The sequence below is a fragment of the Thamnophis sirtalis genome, unplaced genomic scaffold (genome assembly GCF_051295495.1).
Source record: "Thamnophis sirtalis isolate CommonGarterSnake01/CBP01778 unplaced genomic scaffold, rThaSir2_p1.2 scaffold_1, whole genome shotgun sequence".
Classification (NCBI taxonomy): Eukaryota; Metazoa; Chordata; class Lepidosauria; order Squamata; family Natricidae; genus Thamnophis; species Thamnophis sirtalis.
In genome coordinates, this window is record NW_028261381.1 from 146949261 (window position 1) to 146975801 (window position 26541).

At 40.0% G+C, this 26541-nt stretch overlaps 1 protein-coding gene across 3 annotated transcripts in view; it reads left to right on the plus strand.

Annotated features, from left to right (window-relative positions):
- The window catches only part of AKT1 (AKT serine/threonine kinase 1), a 100114-nt gene that overhangs the window by 64561 nt on the left and 9012 nt on the right, over positions 1–26541 (plus strand). For all 3 annotated transcript variants that reach the window (XM_087727113.1, XM_087727106.1, XM_087727120.1), the window contains exons 4-12: positions 7060–7171; positions 8102–8249; positions 9475–9606; positions 12375–12440; positions 15601–15669; positions 16469–16594; positions 19299–19427; positions 24867–25081; positions 26405–26492. In XM_087727113.1, coding sequence (XP_087583239.1) covers positions 7060–7171; positions 8102–8249; positions 9475–9606; positions 12375–12440; positions 15601–15669; positions 16469–16594; positions 19299–19427; positions 24867–25081; positions 26405–26492 — 1085 coding nt within the window. The remainder of the gene's footprint in view (positions 1–7059; positions 7172–8101; positions 8250–9474; positions 9607–12374; positions 12441–15600; positions 15670–16468; positions 16595–19298; positions 19428–24866; positions 25082–26404; positions 26493–26541) is intronic.

Sequence of the window (26541 nt, forward strand, 5' to 3'; positions counted from 1 at the left end):
TCCCAGGTAAGTGCTACATCTTCTGGAGAGAAATCATATTGTTTGTATTTTATGGTCTACATCCAGTCAGTTTTGCTGTTCAGTTTTGATGATATTGGATATCTAGACAGAGGAGCGTGAAGCTGCTTTCCCTACAAAATCATAGAAACGCAAAATACTTAACAATGGTTCAGCTAAGCAATGGCAGATCAGGTGATGGTTTTCCAGCTGCAGCCTTGGACCTACCCATATTTCAGATCCTGCCTTAGAAAGTTTGAAAATTGTAAGAAGCTATTCCTGTGTGCCTTCCTTTTCCTGCACTATTCTTCAGCTCAACCTATTTATTGTAAATATGAAAAAGGGTGTTTGGCACATTTCCTAACCTGCATTTACTGAGGTTCTGTTTGGCCATCACTCTGTCTGCTTTTAAGGGACGCGGTGGCTCAGTGGCTAAGATGTTGAGCTTGTCGATCAGAAGGTTGGCCGTTAGGCAGTTACTGCAGTGTAACAGAGTGAGCTCCTGTTACTTGTCCCAGCTTCTGCCAACCTAGCAGTTCAAAAGCATGTAAAAAATGCAAGTATAAAAATAGGGACCACCTTTGGTGGGAAGGTAACAGAGTTCCGTGCGCCTTTGGTGTTTAGTCATGCCGGCCACATGACCATGGAGACATCTTCGGACAGCGCTGGCTCTTCGGCTTAGAAACGGAGATGAGCCCCGCCCCCTAGAGTTGGGAATGACTAGCACATACGTGTGAGGAGAACCTTTACCTTTACCTGTCTGCTTTTAGATCAGATGTAGCTCCTTGCTCTTTAAATAATAATTTGCCAGTTTGTTCTATTTTTTCCCTTTGTCTGATACGTTAAAAGTGAGGAAATAAATTGATACCATAATGAATAAATTAATTAATAACATGATTCTAAGCAACTTAATGGAGTTGAGGATGATGATGCAAGAAGCAATCTTGGTGAAATGTAGTATGATTATTTTTCTTTAAAACATTCTACAAGATTTTTTTTCCAGATAAATTTTGCTTCTTGATGTGTTCTGTAATGATTGAGCAGGGTAATTAGACAGCATATTGTTCACTAAACAAAACATTTCTCTGTGACATTCTTGAATTATAGTGGTTATTAACTGACAAATCTCTTATTATTCATCTTCTTGTGTACTTTTAAAGATTGCTAGATCAGCAAGCTTAACAAATATCAATGGGAGAGTGCTGATTTAGAGGAAACATGTCGATTTTAATTGGTCTTATTCCACTGCTTGTAGCATACAGCAATAATAGTACAGTTTGTCACATTTGAGGTCAAAATAATTTTAACTCTCTTACGACATTTCCTCTTCTAGTCTTTTCTTATTAGACTACTCAAAAATGCTGCAAATGAATCGGGTTGGGGTCAACAATTTCTGGGGGAGGACGGAATAATTTTGTCCCACACCAGAAAAGTACCGTATATACTCGAGTATAGGCCGACCCGAATATAAGCCGAGGCACCTAATTTTACCACAAAAACCTGGAAAAGTTATTGACTCGAGTATAAGCCTAGGATGGGAAATGCAGCAGCTACCGGTAAATTTCAAAAATAAAAATAGATACCAATAATGTTTTTGAATATTTATTTCCTCCCCTGGAGTGGGGAGGAATTGGGGATTTCATAGTATCCTTCCCCTGGAGTGGGGAGGAATTGGGGATTTTGCAGTATCCTACCCCTGTAGTGGGGAGGGAATGTGGCTTTCATAGTATCCTACCCCTGGAGTGGGGAGGATTTGGGGGATTTCATAGTATCCTTCCCCTGGAGTGGGGAGGAAATGTAGATTTCATAGTATCCTTCCCCTGGAGTGGGGAGGATTTGGGGGATTTCATAGTATCCTTCCCCTGGAGTGGGGAGGATTTGGGGGATTTCATAGTATCCTTCCCCTGGAGTGGGGAGGATTTGGGGGATTTCATAGTATACTAAGTCAGAAATAACATTGCTGCGTAGCCAGGAGTGTGTCTCAGTCACTTAAACCTCATACATAAATCATTGTACGAGGCGCTCGACGGCGCCTCTTACCTGCCGCGGGTCCCACCAGGACCGGCCAGAGGCACAGCAAGCTCCGGAACCAGAGCGGGAGCCTCCGCCGCATGGCTCAGCTCCGCCAGGGACGCATCCGGCAAGGGGAAAGCGGGGTCCCCTCTCGCGCAGCGGGTGGAGGGCGCGGGGCGGCGGCAGGGCTGGGCTGCCTCCGGGTCCTGCCTCCCGGATCCCTGGGGCGGCCGCGGGAGTCCATGGGCAGCGGGGCTCGCTCGGCTTCCAGCAGGGAGGAGAAGGGGGGCTTCCCGGAGCCGCGCGCTCGGCAAGCTCGCCGCTCAACTCAGCGCCAGCGCGCCTTCATCTCTGAGCGCCCAGCGGAAGGGCCAAGCCGCTCGCCTCGGAGCCGCTGGAGCTGGGACGCCGCCTCCGCCGTGGAATTTGCTCCAACTCAGCCGCTCCGGCCCATTGTCAGCCGGCTGGTCCCTGCCTTCCCTCCCCTCCTCTCTCTAGCTTAAAGAGACACCGACTTGCCTCGGCTGGAGGCCGGGCACGGGGAGGAGTTGGCGCCAGCCCGGGGAGGGGGCTGCGAGCGGGCGGGCGGGGGGACGGGAGGTAAAAGGCTGGATGGGTTTGGTTGCCAAACCGAGGCGGCTCGCTCGGGGCTCTTCCCTCTCTCCCCACGAGTGGGCAGCGGCCGGAGTTCCCACAAATGCCGCTCCCCGCATTTTTCTGGACGGGGTCTCGCAGGAAGGAATCCCCTCCTCCTCCAACAGGCAACAGCACTGCCGGATCCAGTTGTAGACTCAAGTATAAGCCGAGCCGGCTTTTTTCAGCCCAAAAAGTGGGCTGAAAAACTCGGCTTATACTCGAGTATATACGGTATTCATCTGGTTGTTGTTCTTGGTTGGTATATTAAGGCTTATCCTTGCTTCTGGGAAACATAAATCCATAGGACAAGGCAGGCAACAAAAACAACTAGAATTTGGTATTAATTTAGATTTTTTTATCATTGTATTATTAAAGAATTGGATTCCTACAAGTCAGAAGGTCCAAGTCTTCTTTTTGCCCCCTTTTCCTTCTTGTTGAGGAGACTGATCCTTCCAAGAATATACTGTAGTTACAACTAGATGTGTTGGTTGTGTGACAATAAGAAAAGTGCTGTCCCTGTATCCTTTGGATTTGGATTTCATTTGGATTATAGTGATACACAGATACCCAGCAACTATCAAAAGTGAGAGAGTGAAAGTTTCATGCCATCATTTTAGGTAATCTATGCCATCTTTCCCCTGTGTTAATAATTAATCGAATACCCTTGAATTGTATTGCTCTGTAACTCCTCTAGTCTCTTCTCATTGGCCAGGCAGATTCAGGGTTGTAGGATATGTAGTCCAAATCTTTTTGAGGGTACCAGATTGCCTATATATACTTTATTCATTTGTTTCCATTTAATTTTCCATATATGTCTGGCTTAGCATTTGTTCATGGATAGGAAACATAATTACTCTTTATTGTCTCTGTGCATCACATTTATGGGACTTTGATCTATTCAGTACTGACTTTTCTAGGAAAGTCCCAAAGCTGAGCATTATGATGGAACTGATCTTCTAATGCACATTCCTTTCTGTGAGATATTCCCCTGCTTCTGTTCTTCTGCCACATTGGCAATGTTTTGAAGTGCCTTGATCACTGCTGAGTATTCAGCCATTGGTGTTCTGTTACTTCATTCTTCCTGGTTGCCCCTCTATCCTTAGCTTTTTTATTTTCTTTGCGTTTGAGATAGGGTTTGTTGAGGCTTTCCTCTTGACCTTTGGCCTCAAGGCTGTTCTTTTGCACATATGTGAGCTGCACAAATAAGCCCCTTGACAGCAGCTGATAGATATTCTCTGGCTTTCTTCTATCTCAGACAAGGCCATCAGGTTGGCACTCATGTAAGTCTGTGATAATCACTTTTCAAGGTTTCATGCTTCACTTTGGGTGCAGGTGCTTTACTGTGTCTCCAACCGTACCATGTCCTGGGACTTCAGATTGTTCTAGCCAAGCCATCAATTTTTCCATAAATAGATTACTGGACAGAAGTTGTAAAAGGCAGCTTCTTTAGATCTGGCAGCCATGAATGAGCAGTAGGCAAGCTGGTAGTTTCCCGATGATGTTTTTGAATGCAACTCTTATAGTTGCTGAAGCTTATTGAAGTTATATTCCTAATGGTCTGGATAATGCCAGGTTATCTACTCTGGTAGAATTGTTTTATGAATTTGGGTTCAGTTTAAAAAGTGATGCCCATGACCACAGAATTAAGACAAATATAAACAGTGACATTTCCTCGCCTAAAAATGTATACTTCTCTTGGTAAAACTTATTTTCTTTAGTCATGTAATGCACCCTTTCCTTTTAAATCTACTTGAATTCTTTCAGTAGGATACAGAGTATCTTTGGTGCGCTTTGAATGAAGACCTAAGTCTTCATTTCATTAGAAAAAAGCAAAGGAAATTTGCATAAATATATGGCCTCAAATGCAGCAGCGTAGAAAGAGAGAAAGAGAAGACAGAGGGGAAAAAATTCAGCCAGTGATGATGAATACTTAATCTTATTGTAAGTGTGCAAATTGGAAGCTTTTAGTTTTAAAAGGAAGCCTGAACTTTGAGTTGCTGCCTTAATAATACCAGAGTATAAACACAAAAGCAACCAAAAATCTAATGGTTACAACTGAAATGTGCTACATTCTCTTGATAGTAGACTATGTTTATATCCCCATTATTAACACTTGGACTTCAGTAAGCAGATCTGCTTTGGCATTTGGTATTTAAATTTAAAAGAGGCTCTTTTAGCTCTTGAACTTCATACAGCCATTTAAGAGTGAAACCAGAATGGTATTAGAAGATGACATTTCAGTGAAATGGTCATCTTCTTGTTGCTTCCTCTTCATCTGATTACAAGTAGCCTTCGCTCACCGACCTTCCATTTATCAGCCATGTGCTGAATAAGGGATACTTGCAGCCAGCCTTGGGGTTCTGGCTGTTGCAGCATTCCCAGAGTCATGTCATCATCATACAGGTGCTTGGCAACCAGCTCACACTTACACTGGTTGCAGCATTCCACAGTCATACAATTGCCATTTGTGATCTTCCCTGCTGGCTTTTCATAAGCAAAATCAATGGAGAAGCCCAACAGGGAAAATCACAAGTCCACTGTGGTTAGTCTCCCCTTCCCCTGCTGCCTTTTTGCACACCACACTGTTCCTAGGCCTTCCTGAGTTTACACATACATATAGAGTACACATACTGCACTCTCTTTCCCTGGGCCTCTCCATGCCCTGCAGGCATTGTTTGTAACTCAAGCACTACATGTAGTAGAGTAAGGGTGAATTAGGAAAGCTGTAAAAGGTGCAGTATAAAAATGCCAATGAGCTGAAATCAGTTCTTCGTGCAGGATTTAAGTTACGTGAAGGCAGTTGTGCGTTTTACAAAGTCAGGTGGCTTATTTGGCGAGCTATTTATTTTGGTCAGAAATATTCAATTCAATTTAGTTTATTACAGTCATAGACCAGAGACCAGAACAAATAAAAACACTCAGTAAATGTACAATTATAAATTCTAGTACAAAATAATAAATAAGAACTAAAATTTATGATATGTCAATTATACACGGTCTACCTATACTAAATGGTCAGAAATAGGAACGCTTTTTTCATACTCTTTAATTTTTATATGCTTAGTGAAATGAGCACAACATATCATTTTGATTTGGGGCCAGGCGAAAGTGCTGATGGCTTTCCGTATCATAAGGCAGCCACTTTAAGTGAAGTCCCACTTTAATCTGTTCTGTTAGTCTCTTTCTTGAAGAACTGCTGTATTTTTCAGAGTATAAGATGCACCTTTTTTCCTCAAAAAAGAGCCTGAAAATCTGGGTGCGTCTTATACATCAAATATAGCATTTTTTGTCTCACGAAGCCCCACCCCTTTCACCAAAATGGCCATGCATACCCTTATGGAGGCTTTCAGAGAGCTCCTGGAGGCTGGGGAGGGCAGAAATGAGCAAAAACCGGGCCATTTTTTGCCTTCCCAGCCCCCAGAAGCACTCTATAAGCCTCCATAAGGCTATGCATACAATTTTTTGACACAAAATGAGCCAGTTTTTGCAAAAAAACAATTTTTTGCTCATTCCCCCCCCCCAGCCCACCAGGAGCACTCCCAAGGCCCCCCCAAGGCTATTCATGCCTTTTAAAAAAACAGGCCTGTTTTTGCGAAAAATGGGTCATTTTGGGGAGGTTTGCAGAGTGCAAAAACTTTTTTTCCCCCTTTTGGAAAGCTCTTTAACTGATTGATGAGAATTACATTAATCAAGTGCTGTGCCTGCAAAAACAAAGTCTTAGGTGCTGCAGATTGTCAGCGATTTCACTCTCTAGCACATGGATAAATACACCTGGAAACATCTACCTACCAACCTATCTATTCTCTCTCTCCCTACCTATCTACTGTATTTCTCTCTCTCCCCCCCCTCTATCTATCTATGTACTACCTACACACTCTCTCTCCCTACCTATTTGCTGTATTTCTCTCCCCCTCACTCTATTTCTCTCTCTATCCCTCTACCTACCAACCTACCTACTCTCTCTCTCTCTCCCTACGTATCTACTATATATATATATATATATCTCTATCTCTTTCTATTTCTCTCTCTCTATCCCTCTACCTACTTACCTACACTATTTCTATTTCTCTCTCTATTCCTCTCCCTACCTACCTACTGTATTTCTTTCTCGCGCTCTCGCTCTCTTTCTCTCTATCCTTTTATCTACCTACCTACCTAACTACTCTCTCTCTCTCCCTACCTACCTACTGTATTTCTCTCTTTTTCTCTCCCTCTCTATCCTCTATCTACCTACCTACTTTTTTTTAAAAAATGCCTCTTCAAAACCTTGGTGCGTCTTATACTTCGAAAAATACGGTACTTACAGAGATTTCTATGCCTGATTAATCACAACTGTTTGCTGATAAGAATAAAGACAAATGATTATTTAAACCTGCTTACGTACCATGACTTTCTTCCCTCAATCTGTGCTAGAGTGCCAGTTGATGAAGACAGAGAGACCTAAACCAAACACATTCATCATCAGATGCCTCCAGTGGACCACAGTAATTGAAAGAACATTTCATGTGGAGACTCCAGAGGAGCGGTATGTTTCCTTCAGTCTTAAATACAAAAACAACTTGCAAAAGCAGATGTAAATGTTCAGCATTATTAGAGAGCTCCATCTTCTCAAATGCTTCCCTTTTTATTGGTTTGGTGCTGTGGGCTTTAGTCTCATTTCCCATGAAATTCACTTTTATCAGACTAGGTTGGGGGGGAATAAAGAACTCTTGTATTATAGAAGGAACTGCTTGCAATTGTGCATCACTAATAAAAGTGTGCATTGCATGTATACACAACATAGTCTAGTACCGTGATGGCGAACCTATGGCACGCGTGCCAGAGGTGGCACACAGAACGCTCTCTGCTAACGCCATCGCCCCAGGTCAGATCTTCGTGGCGTTCTTTCCGTGAGCTTTTGTTTCCCTGCAAACGATGAAACAGAAGCTCACGGAAGAAAAAGATCTTGCTGCGCTGCCAGTGTTGGGATGCCTTCCTCCCACCAGCTAGCTGGGCTTTGGGTCTCTGCTGCACATGTGTGCATGTATGCATGTGCTCATGTTCGCACATGCACACATTTGCGTGCATACACCTTTCAGTTTGGGCATGGATGCATGCAATTTGGGCACTCAGTGGATAAAAGGTTCATCTTCACTGGTCTAGTATTTCTACCTCTCCCAAAAAATAGCTTTCAAGAATGTTGGACTGAAATTTCTGTCATCTGTTACCAACCAGGTGTCCTACTGTCCTATATAATAACCAGAAGAACACATTTTACTCCAGACCAGAATTTAAAATATCTTAGGAAGGAAAATGGTGGTTCCTAACAGTATTTCTATTCCTGTTTTCTAACATTCCAAATATGATTGAAGCCCAATTATTTTTTGGAAAGTAAGCTTGGAAGTAAGCTTTGCATTTCCCCCTACTCTTTTCCAAAATCACACATCACAATGAAATAATTTTTATATTTTCTTAGGGAAGAATGGACAAAAGCCATCCAAACAGTAGCAGACAGCCTTAAGAAGCAAGAGGAAGAAAGCATGGATTTTCGATCTGGTTCGCCCAGTGATAATTCAGGTGCTGAAGAAATGGAAATTTCAATGACAAAACCAAAACACAAAGTAGTAAGTATTATTTTTCAGTCACACACACTCATGTAAATCCACATGTCCTTCAGTGTCATAAGCTGCCTTTTTCAATATGGTACCTGCCAGTTTCTAAAATTCTCACGTAGTCTCCAATGCATCTAAAGACCATCAAATTGAGAGACCATCAATTTGAATATCTTTTGTAGCTTTGTGTTCTTCAAGTTATTTTGATTTCAGCATTTACTATCCCTAAGCAATAGCTGTGTTGGTTGGGGTTTAGAAACTGCTGCAGGAATGCCTGGGGTAACTTTAGATGAGTTTCTTCTTCAAAAGTTAAAGGAGTTTAACATTTTCCGAGGGGTAGTGCCAAGCCCTTGTAGAGGTGAGGGACAAATTATATGGTTGGATACAGTGCTTTCTAATAGAATTTTACAACAGGCAGGGAAATATCTAGAAGGCTGGAAATTGAATTATATTTAACCATATCTGCATTTTAGACTGTAAGGCAGGTATAGCTTAATATAAATTAAATATAAATTAAAGAGCCCTGGTGGCACAGTAGTTAGAATGAAGTATTTCAAACCTGATTGGCTCAGGGTTGACTCAGCCTTCCATCCTTCCAAGGTCAGTAAAATGAGGACTTAGATTGTTGAAGGCAATAGGTTCACATTTGTAAACTTCTCAGAAACTGCTCTAAAGCACATGGAGTGGTATATAATTGTAAGTGCTATTGCTATTGTTAAGTTATAATCTTAACAAGCTTATCCAGGGTACTAAATTTGTTGTACTTACTGTAGCAAATAGGAAAGTTTAATTCATTTACTTAGGGCAATGTTTCGCAAACTTGGCAAATTCAGACTATATGAACTTCAACTCCCAGAATTCCCCAGCCAGCAGCATTCTGGAAATTAAAAGTCCACACAGCTTAAAATTGCTGAAGTTGACAAACATTGCCTTAGATAGTGACATACATTGAAATAGTTGTTCATTTAGATAATTCTGGGATACAGTTAGTAAGGTATTTCTTTATATCTCTACGTGAATGCATAGAGTATCTGGATTAATTCATCTTTTTAAACCTTAATTTGTTCAGTTTATTTTTGGTTTTTAGCATAACGTGCAAACTCAGCCACTATGATTTATTCTTCTTTTGAAAATCCTGGATTCATGTGATAAGAGAACTAGTTGATCTAAGTTGTCAGTTATTTTCCTTCATTTACTGTTTAATTGGCCTATAACATTTTAAACCTGTCTTCGACAGACAATGAATGAATTTGAGTACCTTAAGCTCCTGGGAAAAGGTACTTTTGGAAAGGTCATTCTGGTGAAAGAGAAAGCAACTGGACGCTATTATGCCATGAAAATTTTGAAGAAGGAAGTAATTGTTGCAAAGGTAAGATTGTTGTGGTTTACCCTTCTAGAACATTAGGGATGCTGAATATGTCAGGACTGTTTTCTTTTTTTCAAACTTGAGGTTTTTGAACCTCAAGGTGCATTTCATCTCATTTATGAATTAAATTCTCAGAGAATTGAGATCATTTTTTCCCAGGGGTGAAATGCTACCGGTTCACCTGAACCGCTATAAAAAAATGCTTTAAAAAGTTTTTTTTTTAAAGTTCCGACAATTGTGCGGCACAGCTGATTGTTACACAGCTGACCGCCTGAACTTTTTTATTTACTTTTTTTAGCATTACCGGGAGAACTGGTAGTTAAAAAATGCTTTTAAAAGTTTTTTAAAAGTTGGCCATGTCCACCCAGTCACATGACCCTACCACCAAGCCACGCCCACAGAATTGGTAAGGAAATTTTTTAATTTCATCACTGTTTTTTCCCCTAATATGACATGAAGCCACAGATTAGTACTAGCTGTACAAGCCTTAATATCAGAGCTAGACAAGCTATGTTTTGTGCAATTATATTTGGCAATTAAAAGAATCGGGAAATAACATTGGGATGTGAGAATCTGTTCTGTTCTTTGAAAACATGTTGCAGAACACTGTAACTGAAGCCAGTCAATTAATAAAAGCTGAAATTGTCAATTTGAGCAAACTTCATACATAAAATTAAGTCAGTGTAGTTGTTTTTGGTCTGGTTCTGGATGAAATCTGAACCCAACTGCAGTGGTTTGTAACCCATACTTTATGGATTGGCATTATACGTGAGTTAGACAACTATAGTTGAGGGACAGTCTCTTGCCGGTCACATCTACCCAACCCATTAGAGCGGGGAAGCAGGGAATGTTGCAGGTCCCATCCCTTAGGGAGATACACCTGGTGGAACCCATAAGAAGCACCTTCTCCATGGTGGCCCCCTCTCTCTGGAACATCATTCCCCCAGAGATTAGAATGGCCCCCACTCTAATGCTCTTCCAGAAGGCACTGAAGACTTGGTTCTGCCAGTGGGCCTGGGGAACCCAGAGCAGGATGGAGCCCATTAAATGGCTTGAATGAGGTGCTGTCACCGGAGCAGGGGGCGATTTTACTATATTAATTTATTATATGACTCTTCTTTTATTAGTTTTGTTGTTTTTATATAAGGTTTTATATTCTGTAAGCCGCCTTGAGTTGCCATATGCGAATAGGCTGCAATATCAATTCCCCAAATAAACAAATAGTTTGTTCAACCTGAATTGATCTGTGGTTATCAAATCTAATTGGAAACCCACCCATGTTGCCTAGATCAGTAGAGAGAGACAGACAACATCTGATTTATCGTAATCTTTTTTTGAAGAAACTTCCTGATGTTAGCGCTTTTCCTAACATTTTGGCTAAAATTGGCCATATCACATAGGTTAAAAATATTTGTCCTTGAAATATAAGTTAATTATATTATGGTGAATGTGTGCCCTTCCAGGCATTGAACTCCAGCTCCCATCAATCCTAGCCAGCCAAGTCAATGACAAGGAATGGCAGGAGATGTAATGTATTTTGATTTCAGCAAAGAATCTGACAAAGCATAATATACTGATTAGCGAGCTAGTGCAGACTAAGTGTAAGCTAAATGACGTGACAGTTAAGTGGATACTGTATCAAACATCATACTACCCAGGGTTCTCATCAGCTGGGCAATTGAAATATCAAGTGAGCTACACTAGTTCAGCCATGTTTCTGCACTCCACAGGATTTTATTGATTATTTGGATGAAGAGGGGGAAGGAAGTCTTACCAGGTTTGTGGAATAGCAGCTGATGCTTTAGAAGGCAGAAATAAAATTCAAATGATCTTACAGAATTGGGCTCAAGCTCATAAAATAAAACTTGATAGAAGCAAGATAGAATCTCCATAGACATTTGCTAGAAGCAAATGCAAGTTTCCTCACTTAGAAAACAGGAAATAGGTTGCAGGAGAACAGAATTCAGGGCATCTGGCTTAGCAATATTACTTTTGAAATATTTGAAAGTAGTAGTTGAGTGCAAACTGAGTATGAAACAGCCACAAGTTGCGGCTACAAAAAGACAAATGAGGTTTTAAGGTACATCAACAGAACTATAGTTTCTAAAGAATGGGAAATCATAGTTTCACTTTATGTACTGGTCAGTTCCTACCCCTGGTGTATTCTCTCTAGTTCTGGCACCACACTTTAGGGATTCAGACAAACTGGAAAAAAGGTTAAGGGAACTACTATGAAGACAATCAGGATACTAGTAATAGAGTCCAGGAAAGAGAGATTAAAAGGTCTGAATAGTCTGAGGTCAGGGCATAAATGCTGGTTTTCCATTTTCTGACAAGATGTTTGCACAGTTCATGACCTTCAACACTTCAGAGTGCAAAACATATAATAATAGTTTTATGTTACTGTAAGGCACAAAAAATGTCTTCTGACAGTAGCAGTAACCTTCAGCAGTGATGCCAGTTATTTTGAGAGTGATTGAGGAGGATGGAGAGCCATCTGGCAGAGATGCTTGAATTTGGGTTTCTGAGCTGAGCAGAAGATTGGACTCAGGGACCTAAATGGCCCTTTCCAAATTGATGATTTTCTGAGATGCAGTCTGGAAGGATTCCACATTATTCTCACCTGTATTATATAAACTGGCTTTTAAATGCTCTGCTTCATTTTCTAGGACATTTAGAAAGGCTGTTTTATTCATTCTTCTGTCAAAAGTAGTTTTTAATGAGTAAAATTGAATTGTCACATATTCTTTACTATTTCGGTTGTCCTGCAGGATGAAGTAGCACATACTCTGACAGAAAACCGGGTTTTGCAGAATTCTAGGCATCCATTTTTAACAGTAAGCATTCTTTCTGAAATTTTTTTAAAGTCTCTTATGAATGAGAAATGATGGTTACCTCTGTGTTTGTTCTCACTAACAAAAGCAGATTGGCATGTGTTTCTCCAAATTGGATTTTCAAATTTTCTCCAAATATGATAAGCAACCTAATCCAGTTTATGCAGTACAATTTAGAGTCAATTTGTGAGCAAATAGTGCTTTATGATGCCAATTGTAAGGGAAAGAACTTTACTCAATGTGCATGCATGGTTACATGTCTGCGCGCACACAATTATTTTGGTCATCCAAAGAGGTACAGATGGGGACTTAGTAGTTCTAGGACTTGGAAAATGTTAGATAAAGCAATTAGTGCCTGCCCATCATGTTGATTGAATAGTATGTCTAGTATCAGAGGCATTTTTTTTTAGTACAGCCTTGTAAATAAGCTTATAAAATATGTAACCTGGCAGAAGTTTAGAACATAACATCAGCAGTTCTCTGGTGGGTTGGACCTGTGATCCATCAAGTCCAGCATTCTGTTCTCACAGTGGCTAACCAACCGCACAAGGAAGCCCATATTTCTCCCTACAGGTGGCCTTCAGAGGGAGACAACCAGCCATCAAGTCTAATAGCCATTGGTCTTTATGACTTTTGTGAATTAGTCCAACCCTTTCTGAATCCAAACAAGTCAGTAGGCAGCATCATATCTTGTCATCTTCATACTCTTCCAGGCATGCATTTCCTTACGAACACATTTGTTTTCCAGCCTTCTGTGGAAAATAGCAGGATGCTTGCAGTCAACCCAAATACCATGTAAGCAATTTTTCAGAGATACCAACATTTCTCTAGTGTTATTTATTTGGGAACACACTTCTAATAGGGTATTCCAAAACATGTTTGTTTTTTAAAAATCATTTTTGATTGAGGCTAATTACTATGAAAAAAAATCATCTTCTGCCTATCCCTTTTCATTTCAAAAGTCCTTAATTCCTCACTGGTCTCCTTAGGTCTGAGAACTAATCTTGTAGTTGTGCTTGATCACCTGGTAAATATTGTTGCAGAATTTACCCTAATTATAGGGAAAAGAAAGCTCCCCTTTCTTGTCTTCCCAGCTTGCTCAGACTCTTTTGTCACCCAGTGTATGTGCAACTCATGGCATATAGGGCTGTCCTGAAGACTATGCAGAACCTTCAGCTGGTTCAGCATATGGTAACTCAGGTTGCTACAGCTGCTTGGAAGGTCAGCCATGTAATCATACCTCCCTCTTGTGAAACATGTGACCCTAGACATTTGGATCACCTTCCCTTAATTTTCTTCCAACGAGCAATGAAAACATGATTCCTCAGGAGAGCGTTTGAATCATGGTGGGATACGACCGGTATGCCCCGGTACAGGTGTACCGGTGCCTGCTGGGAGCAACAGGTACTGTTCCAGTACGGTGCTCCGGAGGGCCTGCTCGCCCGCTGTCCTTACCTGTATATGAGCCAATTGGGGCTTCCGTGCACTGAGCGTTTGGCGCCTGTGCAACACTCCGGCAAGCAGCTGGAGTGTTGCAGAGCCATCGTGGGTGGTAAGTACGCATGTGCTACCGCACCTGTGCATGTGGTGGACGCCCGGCCCTGTTGCACCGTACTGGTTGCAACCGGATCTGGAACCCACCACAAGTTTGAATCTAAAAGTTTGTTATTACTCCTGCACATCAGATTAACACATGTATTTGTCTTAGTTTGGTTTTAATCGTATGTTCTGTTACTTCAGCGCAAATAGGAATTGAGAAGCATAGAAAGCAAAGTAAATAAACAAGTGAAAAGTTTGGATCCGCGGTACTTTTGACTTCCTTAACTTTTGTAATACAAAGTCCTTTATCCTACTTTCATTAAGAGAACCAGGTGATTCATGATCAACTAATGGATCTTCAGCAAGACTTGCCAGAGCTTTGGGAGGGGGAGAGTTCTTGTTCTGGATCCAGAAAATGCTGTCTTATACAATCCATTATTATTTATGGATATGTTTATTTTTATCTAAGGCCAACGTTGTGACTCCTTCTCTGGCTTTGAAACCCCAGCTGTAACTTCTGGGCTGCAGCCCAAGCAAAACGAAATAGAGAGCATGTCAAACCAAGCTGGCACTCTTTGCGCTGCAAAAGTCTGCATGATGAGTGGAGGCATCACCACTTGGGGGCTTCCCATTCAGAAGCAATGCATTTCTGGTTGCTGGGAATGAATCATTAGTGGAAGGGAAAACATTTGCTAGATGGAGCTTTAGATCAGATATAGTAGAGCTCTTTCATTTGTGTATTTATTCGCTCAATTTATATAACCACCAGTCTCACACACATCACTCTGAGCTCATAGAAAAGTACAAAAAAATCAGAATCATACAACAAAAATCATTAAAAGCACATTAACAGTAATTAAAGACTCAATAACATCTATATAAATGTGAATAAATAAATAATAAGTATCATAGTTAGGATGTCTTCTTGGTGCACAATTTTGGAAACAGAATTGGGAATAATCTTCAGTATTATGAAATACTCCAGCATCTTTCTTGTATCTATCTTACCTTCACTTTTCAAGCTTAGCTGAATGTCGTTACTGAATTGTAAGACATGTCCAACCTAAATAAAGTAATGTCTACTTTATTTCATTTTTCCTTTATTATATACTTTACTTTTATTACAACTGCTACCATTATTCCATTATTTGATAATATGCATGTAACAATCATCAGAGGTAAACGTTAAATTAGGGAGAATATTGAACACTATTGAATATTGTTAAAGTTGTTTCATTCCAATATAAACAGCAATCTTAGTTGACAACTGTTCTGTTGCATTGCAAACTCTTCTACAAATTTTGCTATTTCAGTTTGGCTATTGTATTGCATTGTATTGTTCAATACAGTCTAAAAGACTGTGCCATGAGGAATATGCATAAAAAGCAAGAGAAAAGAAAGAGGAAATTTGCAATTAAAACAAGAATATTCATAGTGTATACTGAAAGTGTTCCCTTTAGAAAGGGGCAGGGGTTTATTCAGTAGAGAGGGATTCATCATTTCCTGTTACAGCAGATGCGATTTGTGAAGTTTCAGGGCACAGGTCCAACTCCAGTAAACTCCTGGTTGGTTATAAAGCATAACAGATGATGTAAAAGTAAGATTTTTGTCTACTTTTTTATAGGCATTGAAATATTCTTTTCAGACGCATGACCGTTTGTGTTTTGTTATGGAATATGCTAATGGAGGGGAGGTAAGGATCATGTTCCTCAAAATCAAATGCTATTAAGTGATGTCTTTTTAATGGTTGGAAAACTTCTCAGTTTGTCTATTAACTTTTTAAAAAAGCTTGCAAAGAACAGGCCTTTAATTAATGATAGAGCAGAAGCGTTGTGTGTATAAGGAGGCAGTTTTACTCCTTGGCATTTTTGTCATAAATTTATGTATTAATATCCCACCTTTATTATTTTGACAAATAAGTCAGGGTTGAGTATAGCTGGCACTCATTTTTCCTCCTATTTTCTTGAAGTGGTTGGGCTCAAAGAGAGTGACTGGCCCAAAGCCATTGAGACAGCTTTGATGCCTAATGCAGGACTAGAATTCACACTTTCCCAGTTTCTAGCCTTAATCACCAGACCAGTGGTTCCAAACGTGGACCCCAGGATGGGGACAATTTGATTTTTAATGGGGGCAATGTGAACCTTGTTTAAGCCAAGTTAATGGATGGCCTTTTAGGCTTCCTCTGCATGAGTAGAGCTCACTTTTTGAGTAAAGTAAGAATTATATGTCACCGGGGGTGGGGGGGGATTCAGGATTTTAGAGATGCTTAGGTGGGGCATGGCCAAAAAAAGGTTGGGAACCACTGCACTAGACTCTATTATAACACATACAACAGTGCTTTTAAAAAAATCTAACAAAAGACCTAACAAAACCAGAAGGAAATATGCCAAGCAGAAACATGAAATAAGCTATGCATGTTAATTATTTTTACTGACTTCCCTTTATAGACATTGCATAAATTTCTTTTGATATGGAGCTATTTGTCTTTCCAGCTATTTTTCCATCTATCACGAGAACGTGTTTTTTCTGAAGATCGTGCCCGGTTCTATGGAGCTGAAATTGTATCTGCATTGGACTACCTACATTCAGAGAAAAATGTGGTATATAGAGACTTAAAGGTATGTAGATTGGAGGTGGAGTAGTGCTAAATCTGTTTTAAAAATGCTAGTTTGATCAATGATTCCCCATCTCTGCATAAGGCAGGGCTTCTCTCCTCACATGTCAAAAATCGCATTCAGTTTTAGAAACACCTCTATGTATGTTCTTTTTTTCAGTTTGTACTGAAAACCAATACAAAATCAACGTTTAAATGCATTTGCTGAATACAGAATAAGAGAGTTGGAAGGGATCTTGGAGGTCTTCATTTGTACAATACAGTCGCAGTACAAAACACCATTTTAAAGAAGCTAAATTGAAAATCATCCTCAGAATGAATAAATCAAAGCGCTCTGAACTTTTAAATTTGGCCTCATCCAAGGCCAGATGGTATTGGATGATCACATTTCATTGATCACATTTTTAATATCGCTTACAGCTCCCCTCCTTTTATAAAGTGCTGTTCTATATTAAGCCTAATAAATTCAGGTAAACACTGATAGGAGGGACATTTCTCCATTCAAAACTCTGAAGAATTGCAGCCAGTCTGAATAGGCAACCATGGTTAAAGGAAAAGACTCCTAAGTTGAGTTGAGCCCGATTCCTGATGGTTAAATGAAGGCATTGATAAAAGGTTTTGTTGATAGTACAGAGATGATTGGTCATTGTATTTTTCTAGAATTTTTAAAAAAAGTCAAAATAGCATGCATTATCTTTCAAAAAATAAGCCCTCCCTATCTGAAAGGAAGAAGGAATCCTCTTCTAAATTTATGCAAGGCTAGTAACATATATACCATATTTTTCGGACTATATAAGACACACCGGAGTATAAGACACACCAAGATTTTGAAGAGAAAAACAAGAAAAAATACTTTTTGGCATCCACTCATTTGGTTTTTTTGCTTTCTTCATTCCCCAGGAGCACTCTGCAGGCCTCCCAAGCCTTCTGTGTGTCCTATTTTTTGCAAACATTTTTGGTCTCCCAAACCTCCCAGGAGTGCTGTTTTTGCTCTCTCCATCACTCAGGAGCACTCTGCAGGCCTCCCAAACCCTCTGTGTTTGGTCTCTCAAACCCCCAGATGTTTTTGCTCTCCCCAGCCTACTGGAGCACTTTGCAGGCCTTCCAAACCCTCTGCGCGTGTCATTTTTGCTGTAAATGGACCCTCAGGGCGGGATTTCGGGAGTCCAAAAATGGCTGTATTCAGTATATGAGACGCACCAACATTTCCATCCTCTTTTTTGTTGGGGGTGAGTGTGTCTTATACTCCAAAAAGTATAGCAATCATTATTATTATTTATTACATTTTGGTGCTGCCTGACTCCTAGTGACACTGGACAGTTAGAGTTAGAGCAGTTACATTATCCTAAAGATATTTTTTCCAATGACTCCCAATGAATCAATACTTTATAAAACTCTATTTCCTAGAATATATGCCTGGGTTGCTCTTATACAACATATAGGTGAGACAGTGGAAATTATTTGACATTTCATTCCTCTCCCACTCCCACATGTAAAGAATGGTGTAATTGGAATACTTATCCCTCCATGCTATTTCCATTATCATTCTCCCTGTTTTCCCCATCTTAAATAGCTACTATTTGCATGAGGATTTGTTTATTCTGGGAGAGAGAAAAATTAGCAAAGGGTTACTCTCCATTATTCATCATTCTGAAGGAAATAATGCAGTCCTGATTCTCTATTTCAGCAGCTTTGAAGCAGGGGATGTAAGCATGGATAGCCGATGCCTTGGGTGATTAGTCCTCTATAACATAATCCAGAAAATTCTCCATCCAATCCTAATTTCTTGACGGATTTATACAACAGTAGATCACTATTCTTCTAATCTCCAAATCCCATATCTGCAACATTTATTTATTTATTCAAAACATTTATGTATCCACCCAGCTTGTAAAAAACTCTTGAGTGGCTCCCAATCAAAAATACAGGATCAAGCAAGTATGGAGATAACATTGGTTTTCTTGATAAAATCATCATCAATCTGATATCTTCAGATGTTTTGGAATTGCAATTCCCAGACTCCCCTAAAACGCCAGAGAATATCTGTTGAAAAAAGCTGCCATAATGTTATCATAGTGATGTTTAAAATGGCTTTAAAAAAGCCAGGTAGATGAGATGAGCAGTGTAGAAGTATGAAAGATAAATAAATAAATAAAAATTACTGTGGAGAGATTATAATTTACAACAAATATCCAGTCCAACTTCTGGTTACCACAGTTTTGGACAGCCATAAAAGCATGAGTTTTCAGAAGACATTGGAAATGAGTAAGGCTGTGAGAATCAGTTTGGTATAGTGGTTAAGGCATCAGGCTACAAACGTGGAGATCAAGAGTTCTAATCCCACTTTAAGCATAAAGCCATCTGGGTGACCTTGAGCCAGTCACACACTCTCAGCCTTAGGAAGCAGGCAGTGGCAAACAACTTCTGAAATCAGGCGTCAACCCCATAGTCATATGATTTTGGTTTTAATTTTCTGATACTAATATGGAAGGCTGCTCAGAATCATTGGACATGGAGGAACATTAGTGTTACAGTAATGAACACTTAAAAGTGTAAGTGTAAGATTTGTAGCAGTTCTTTCAAAAAACATCATTTTAGGACACTTTTTTTACAAGCGTATTAAAGATTCTTTTACAAATATGTTGAAGATTCTCAGTACTTATCCGGATGATTTCATGTCTAATGTTTTTATATGTTTTTTATTTAAGTTGGAAAACTTGATGCTGGATAAAGATGGACACATAAAGATAACAGACTTTGGGTTATGTAAAGAAGGGATCAAGGATGGAGCAACAATGAAGACTTTCTGTGGCACACCAGAATACCTTGCCCCAGAGGTATCTTTTATATTATATTCATATTATCCCAAGAGATTTTCCTTAATCAAAAATAGATGCTAAGATATTTCCCAAAATATTACTGTATAAAAGTCAAGTACCATAAGTGTTGTGAGTGTTCATGAATTCTGCTTTGTATGTTGCCTTCACACTAGGGGCTGGAATTAACTCTGCTAAAGTATCTCTTTTATTGAAAGCCACTTTACTTTTCTGGATGGGAGAGAACAAGCTGAAGTTGTTTCCTAGCAAGAGGTCTCTGTCTGCTCCAAAATTATCTCTAGATGGAAAACTACTATCCCTGTAGGAGCAGGTCCATGACTTGCGGTCCTTGTGGATATGCTCAATAGTAAGGAGATGCCATGGCCTGGGACCTTGGCCCAGCTTTGGCTGGTGTGCCAGTTGCAGCCCTATCATGAGAGGAAAAAACTTGCAGTATCTCATGTTCTTACCACACCTTGTTTCAACTGTAACAAGGGGGTGTTTTTCAGAACTATTTAGAAGCTTCTGAACCTGTGGTCCAGAATACAGTGGTCCATGAGCTCACTAACACCTGGTGTTGGGAGCATGTTACACCTGCACTGGTCACCAAGAAGCTTCTGGGTGCAGTGTAAAATGTTGATTTTAACTATAAAGTCCACAGTAGCTTGGCATCAGGTTCTTGTCAGGACCACATTCTCTAATAAAATTGGCACTTCCATGATCTTTTCATGAGAAGGAGCTTATGGTAGTAAAATAGGAACCACCTTTAGTGGGAAGGTAACAGTGTTCCATGTGCCTTCATTGTTTAGTCATGCTGGCCACATGACCATGGAGACATCTTCGGACAGCACTGGCTCTTCAGCTTAGAAACGGAGATCAGCACACATACCCCAAGTTGGGAACGACTAATATATATGTGCGGGGGAACCTTTACCTTTGTATGTGAATTGCTGAGAGTTAATTGGGTTATAGTGTGATGTAAATGTAATAAATTAATCACTTTGAAACGCACAAAAAACAGATTTTGCTTTTCATACACTGTGTCTTTAGTTAGTGTTTCCCATAAAAAAGAATAGCCATTTACTTGCATCTGAGAAAATACAAAATTGGGGAGTGGGATAAAAGCAGAGAAAGCATCCTTTCTCTGATTAACTTGGGTTGCCTTAATGAGCATAATAAATCAGTCTTAATCTGATTTGAAATTTGTTACCTAGACATGTAGATGAAAGCTAAATGGAAGCTATTGAGAATTCAGTTTGGCTTTTCTGAATTTGCATTGTCCAAATCTTGTGAACTAGTAGAGAGAGTTTGGTTTAGTTATAAAGGTGCGGTCCTAGAAACCAGGAGACTGTGAGTTCTAAACCCATTTTAGGCATGGAAGCCAGTTGAGTGACTGTCTAGTCACTGTTCCTCTGTTCAATCCACTTCACAGGGTTGTTGTTATGGAGAAAAAAGAATATAGAATATTAGGTATGTTTGCCATTCTTGAGTTGAATGAATGAATGAGAATATATAGGTTTATAATTGCAGCAGGATCAAATGGTGAAAATGCCACATTAATGGCCTTCAAAGAATTAATCTAATCTATTGTTTCTGTAGGGGACTCAGTGGCTAAGACACTGAGCTTGTTGATCAGAAAGGTTGGCGGTTCAAATCCCTAGTGCTGTGTAACAGAGTGAGCTCCCATTACTTCTCCCAGCTTCTGCCAACCTAGCAGTTCAGAAGCACATAAAAATGCAACTAGAAAAATAGGAATCACCTTTGGTGGGAAGGTAACAGTGCTCCGTGCTCCCTCGGTGTTTAGTCATGCCGGCCACATGACCACAGAGATGTCTTCGGACAGCGCTGGCTCTTCAGCTTTGAAACAGAGATGAGCACCACCCTCCAGAGTTGGGAACGACTAGCACATATGTGCGAGGGGAACCTTTACCTTACCTTATTATTATTTTACTGCACTTCAGTAACATTAAGATGGACTGCAACTCCTATAATTCCTCAGGTTGCATGCTCTGAAAGTATGAAGTCCACACATCTTAAAGTTACTGAAGTGGAGAAACACTGATCTAGTTTACTTTTGGTAATTTCCAGGAATCAAATTAGTCTTTTTTTTAGACTCATAGACCATCATTTCACAAGAGTCAGTGGGGACACTAAGGTATAAGAACAATAAAAACCAGCCCCTCTTTAGCAGTTGGGAATACATATTATGGCAATGAATTACATCAGCAAAATTAATTTTCTGTCATGAGTTCAAACCAAGTGTTTGTGCTTTTTCTCCTTGTGACTAATGACTCCAGAAGTTATGCGAATATACACACCATGTGGTGTATATATTCAGCAAGCTGTGTAGTCTAACCCAAATTATTTATGTAGTACATTTTTATCCCATCCTTCTTCCCAGGGAAACATGACATTGTACGTGACTTTTTTCTGTACTCATTTGGTCCTCACAGTAACCCTCACAGTTACCTCGCACATAAGATTGAGATGGTTTCTAGGTTTCTCTTGGGGAAGTTGGTCTTTCCAAATCCAGTTCCATTTTCCTCCAACTCTTGTCTTCCATAGTCTCCACAACTGTCTGTGCTGACAAGAATTACAAGAAGTGTGACAAGAATTACAGTCCAGCATATCTGGGGGGAAAATACATTTAGAGAAAAGCTACTCTATTTCAATCCATAGGCCCCGTGCAACTTTGCAAGATGGAACTAACAATATAGCTTGTTTACATGAATGTAGAAAGAGTTACCTGGATAATATGGGGAGCATGTTTGGATTTTCAAAGAGTACTAAATAACTTGGGTTTGGGAACAATATCTCATTGGGAGTGGGGGGCATGTTCAACTTCTGTTAGATATCATGTTAGTGAGTTGGCTTTCAAACCAGCCGATGAGCATGTACTAGCAAATGTCCCATATCAATGAAGTCACTTAACCTTTTTTAAAAAGTGGAAAGTGAGGCTTGCCTTGTTGTCATCTGTTTGTAATTGGAACCTGGCCTTCGAACTTGTTTGTACAGTTGCTGCATAGTTGTTTTAGGGTCATGCTGGAATTTGGTACATAGAAGGCTGCGGCTGTACCACGTCAGCTTTGATGTGTTAGATGTATTGATCACCAAGGTGTTTACAGCTGTTGTGCCTCCTCTTGTAAATTCCAACCATGCAGCTGTTCAGCATTGTTGGCTCCCAACTTGACCAGTCAGTTATTTTAAGTAAAATGACCTTTTTTTAATCCTATCCTTATTTATTCCTCCAATTAAAAAACATGCAAGGGCATTAAATATTCCTACTACCATATGTAGATTTTTCCCTTTTCATTTGTCTTCCAAACACTGACAAGCTTAAAATAGCATCTTGATGTAGAACATGCTTTTGCTTTGTAAATCTTAGGTTCTTAGTACTTATGAGAACTCTTGCAGGCTGATGATAGTCTTCCAGGCTAACTACTTGAAGCTACTGCAAGGGACCATTACTCAGAGAAAATCTGGCTTTGGATATTGAAGACATTTACCATCTTTCTTTTTAAAAAAATACCATCAACACAATTAAAAAAAAAACATTACCTACTTTCCATTTAGGAGGCTCAACAAAATAGTTCTGCAATCTCCTTAACTTGGCAGGATCCAGATGTACTAAACATATAGCCAGTAAGAAGTCTAAAACATAATGTTGAGGAGTGTATTCGGGGCTGGTCTTGGTCATTGAAGTATTTGTTCTTCTAGATCAGTGGTTTCCAATATGGGCCCCACGCCCCACAGGGGGACAATTTGATTTTAAATGGGGGCAATTTGAACCTTGTTTAAACCAAGTTAATAGCCTTTTAGGCTTCCTCCACGTGAGTAAAGTTCACTTTTTGAGTAATGTAAGAATTATATGTCACCGGGGGTGGGGGGGACATCAGGATTTTAGAGATGCTTAGATGGGGCATGGCCCAAAAAAGGTTGGGAACCATTGTTCTAGATTTAGAAGTATTAATGAAGAGTGTAGATACTATACTATAAGATGTCCTCTGTGTGTCTTCATAATGTCTTTTATAGAACCAGTGCAGGAAATTCACTTTTAATAAAACTGCATTTCCTTGTGATGGATCCCCATATCCATGTATAAGAGGGTTTCTTGCCCTCTGGCTACTGTTGCTGATCATTGAAATAAATTATGTAGCTGTTTGCTTAGTGTTTAGGATAGTTTATTTTGATGGATCATGTATGCCCTTTTAACAAACTATTCAATGTTTTCATTTAAAAAAAAACTGAGGAAGAACATTTCTTGTTTCAAAAATGATCCCAGAAAATCATGTAGACCATCCCAAGAATATTAGGTAGAAATGAGATTTTTTTAAAAAAACCTGTTAAATGGCCTTGTAAAATACATTGAGTCTTGTTGGGAGGGAGGAGTAAGCAGCCAAAAAAAAAGGTGATATAGTGCTGTGTCTCCTGCACTAGCAAAATCTAGCCCTAATTTGAGTTCTGTCCAGGGAGACGACATGTCCTCCCAGGGAAGAGTGTGACTGGTTGAGCAGGGGTCAACTGGCATGCTGCACAACCCCACATGAGAAGTGTGACACCCCTCCTCCCTGCTCCCGGATTGCTCCTAGAGGCTGATGAGCCCGGCTCCTGGAATCCTAGCAGATGAAGCAGCTGTGTTGGGCTTCTACATATATGGGGCAGCTGCAGAGCCAGCTGTCGCTTGGTGTGAATCATACAGCAAAAGATGCTGTAAATAGACCTGCGTGGGGTAATCCAATACCTGGCAGCCTTTGGTTTTTCGCTGCAGGCCATCTTCTAGGTTCCAATGTTTTTTTTTCCCCAAAGCAAAGTAGCAAACAGTTAGCAGGCACTAATAAGTAGAGAACAAACTTCCAAGATGTTCTATCCCTGCTCTTGATGCTTTCAGTGTCCTGTGTTTGAGATCTTCATTGTGACCATGTTGTTTTAGTTGTACTTGTTGTTAAGTATGAATGAGGCTTTGCAAGTTAGGCAGCAGCCAACAAACAGTTAGAAACTGATCAGAAGTTGCAGATCTCCAATTTTTATTGTTCCTGGGCAACAGAAATTGTAGGAGTTGGAAGTTCAATAACTTTTCATGGGGAGGGAGGATCACAACCCTTGAAATAACAAGTCTGCTGCAGGGGTCTTACAGCAGACTCTCCCCAATTTGGTTCCTCCAAATTGCAATACCCATCATTGATAACCAGCACAATCAGTGTTGTTCTTTGGAAACGATGGGCAGTCCAGACTTCTGAAGGACATTTCCTTAAAGAGGAAGGTGGGTAGTTTTCCAGGAGGCTATGGCATCTTAGACAATATAACAGGCTAATGTGAGATGTACTTACTTCATCATGTCTGAAGATGGCTGTTCCGTAGGCTTTCCTTTTAAGTTGCCAACTTGTTAGAGGAAACAATTCCATTTTACTTTGTTTGGTGAAAAGCTTGCCACTGATCCAGAACTCTTGCCGTTGTCTACAGGTGCTGGAGGATAATGACTATGGCCGTGCAGTGGATTGGTGGGGCTTAGGAGTTGTCATGTATGAAATGATGTGTGGACGTCTTCCCTTCTATAATCAGGACCACGAGAAACTATTTGAGCTCATCTTAATGGAAGAGATTAGGTTTCCACGTACGTTATCACCCGAAGCAAAGTCTCTTCTGTCAGGTTTGCTGAAGAAGGATCCAAAGCAAAGGTGAAGGTTTAATGCATTTGACTTGAACGCTTCCCAGATTCTTGAGTGACCAGTCAGGTGTCTTCTGTATGTTTTCCATTATTCCATTCATTGTGATTTTGATTTCTCCATATATCCAAGCCTGTTATGTGCGTTCTTTGTTATAATTTAGCTGTTTTATGTCCCCTGATAAAGTTTCAAACTTATAGTCTCCACACACACTCTACACGTGCACACAGACACATACACACAGACACACAAAGCGTGCAGAGAGTTTGGGAGGCCTGCAGAATGCAAAACCTTTTCTAAAAAATTTACCTCTTCAAAATCACGATGCATCTTTAACTACAGTGCATCTTATAGTCCGAAAAACACGGTACATAAACAAAGTGATCATGGATAGGCAAAACAGCAGACTTTCTTCCAATTTCCCCATTGACTTTGCTTGTGGAAGCTGACAGGGAGTGTCAGTAATCATGATCACCTGACCACAGGGACACTGCAATGGCCATAACTTTACAAATAAAAACTGGCCTGAATATGGTGGAAATTTCCATTTCATAGGAATAAGATTTTTACACATCCCTTAGCAGATTTTAGGTACTGTGATTCAGAAAGTGTTGCAGTATAATGCAGTGTTTGGACTAATTTGTGGGTTCAAACAGATAAACACCACGAGAGTTTTAGTAGTGTATCAATTAATGCATACATATTTGAGAAACTCTATTGTATAGGTAATGGGGAAATAGAAACTCTTAGAGCAAATGAAGATGCTTTTTCCCATAAAATCACTATGTGTACTACGTGTTTCATTTCAAATACAGTGTTTATGTTTGTTTCAATGCTGTTTCTTAATTATGTTTGGGACATAGCTGCCTTCTAAAGAAACGATTGTTGTGAAAACTCTTCATTATCCCTGGGGAATAAACAGTAAAGGATGTTTCAGGTCTTTCTCCTTGATAGAGAACAAAATCTTCTGTATCTTGAGGGGTGATCGTAGGCCACAGTGAGTGGGGCAGCAGGGCAGTGATGTGGGAAGAGTGGATTTTCAAAAGCTTGATAGTCTGTGGGTAGCCACAGTCGAATATTTTGGTCAGGTTTACATGGATTTATTGTGGTTTGCTTTAAATTTTTGTAGCATGTGTTCCACACTTCCAGGAAGCTCCTCAAAGATTTTTTTTTAAGGCTTGTTAGAACTTGCATTTCCTTCATTATTTCTTAGCAAAGTTGTACTTTTGTTGTGAATGAAAATATGCCATTAGAAACACTTCAGAGCAAATGAATTTAAAATAAATGCACCGTATTAATGTTGGTGATTTCCCTCCCCCCCCCCCCCCAAAACAGGTTAGGTGGTGGACCAGATGATGCAAAGGAGATTATGCAGCACAAATTTTTTTCTGGCATTGTTTGGCAAGATGTATATGAAAAAAAGGTATTTACAGTTTTTAAGATGGGATTTTTTTTAGATTGTATAAAAGACT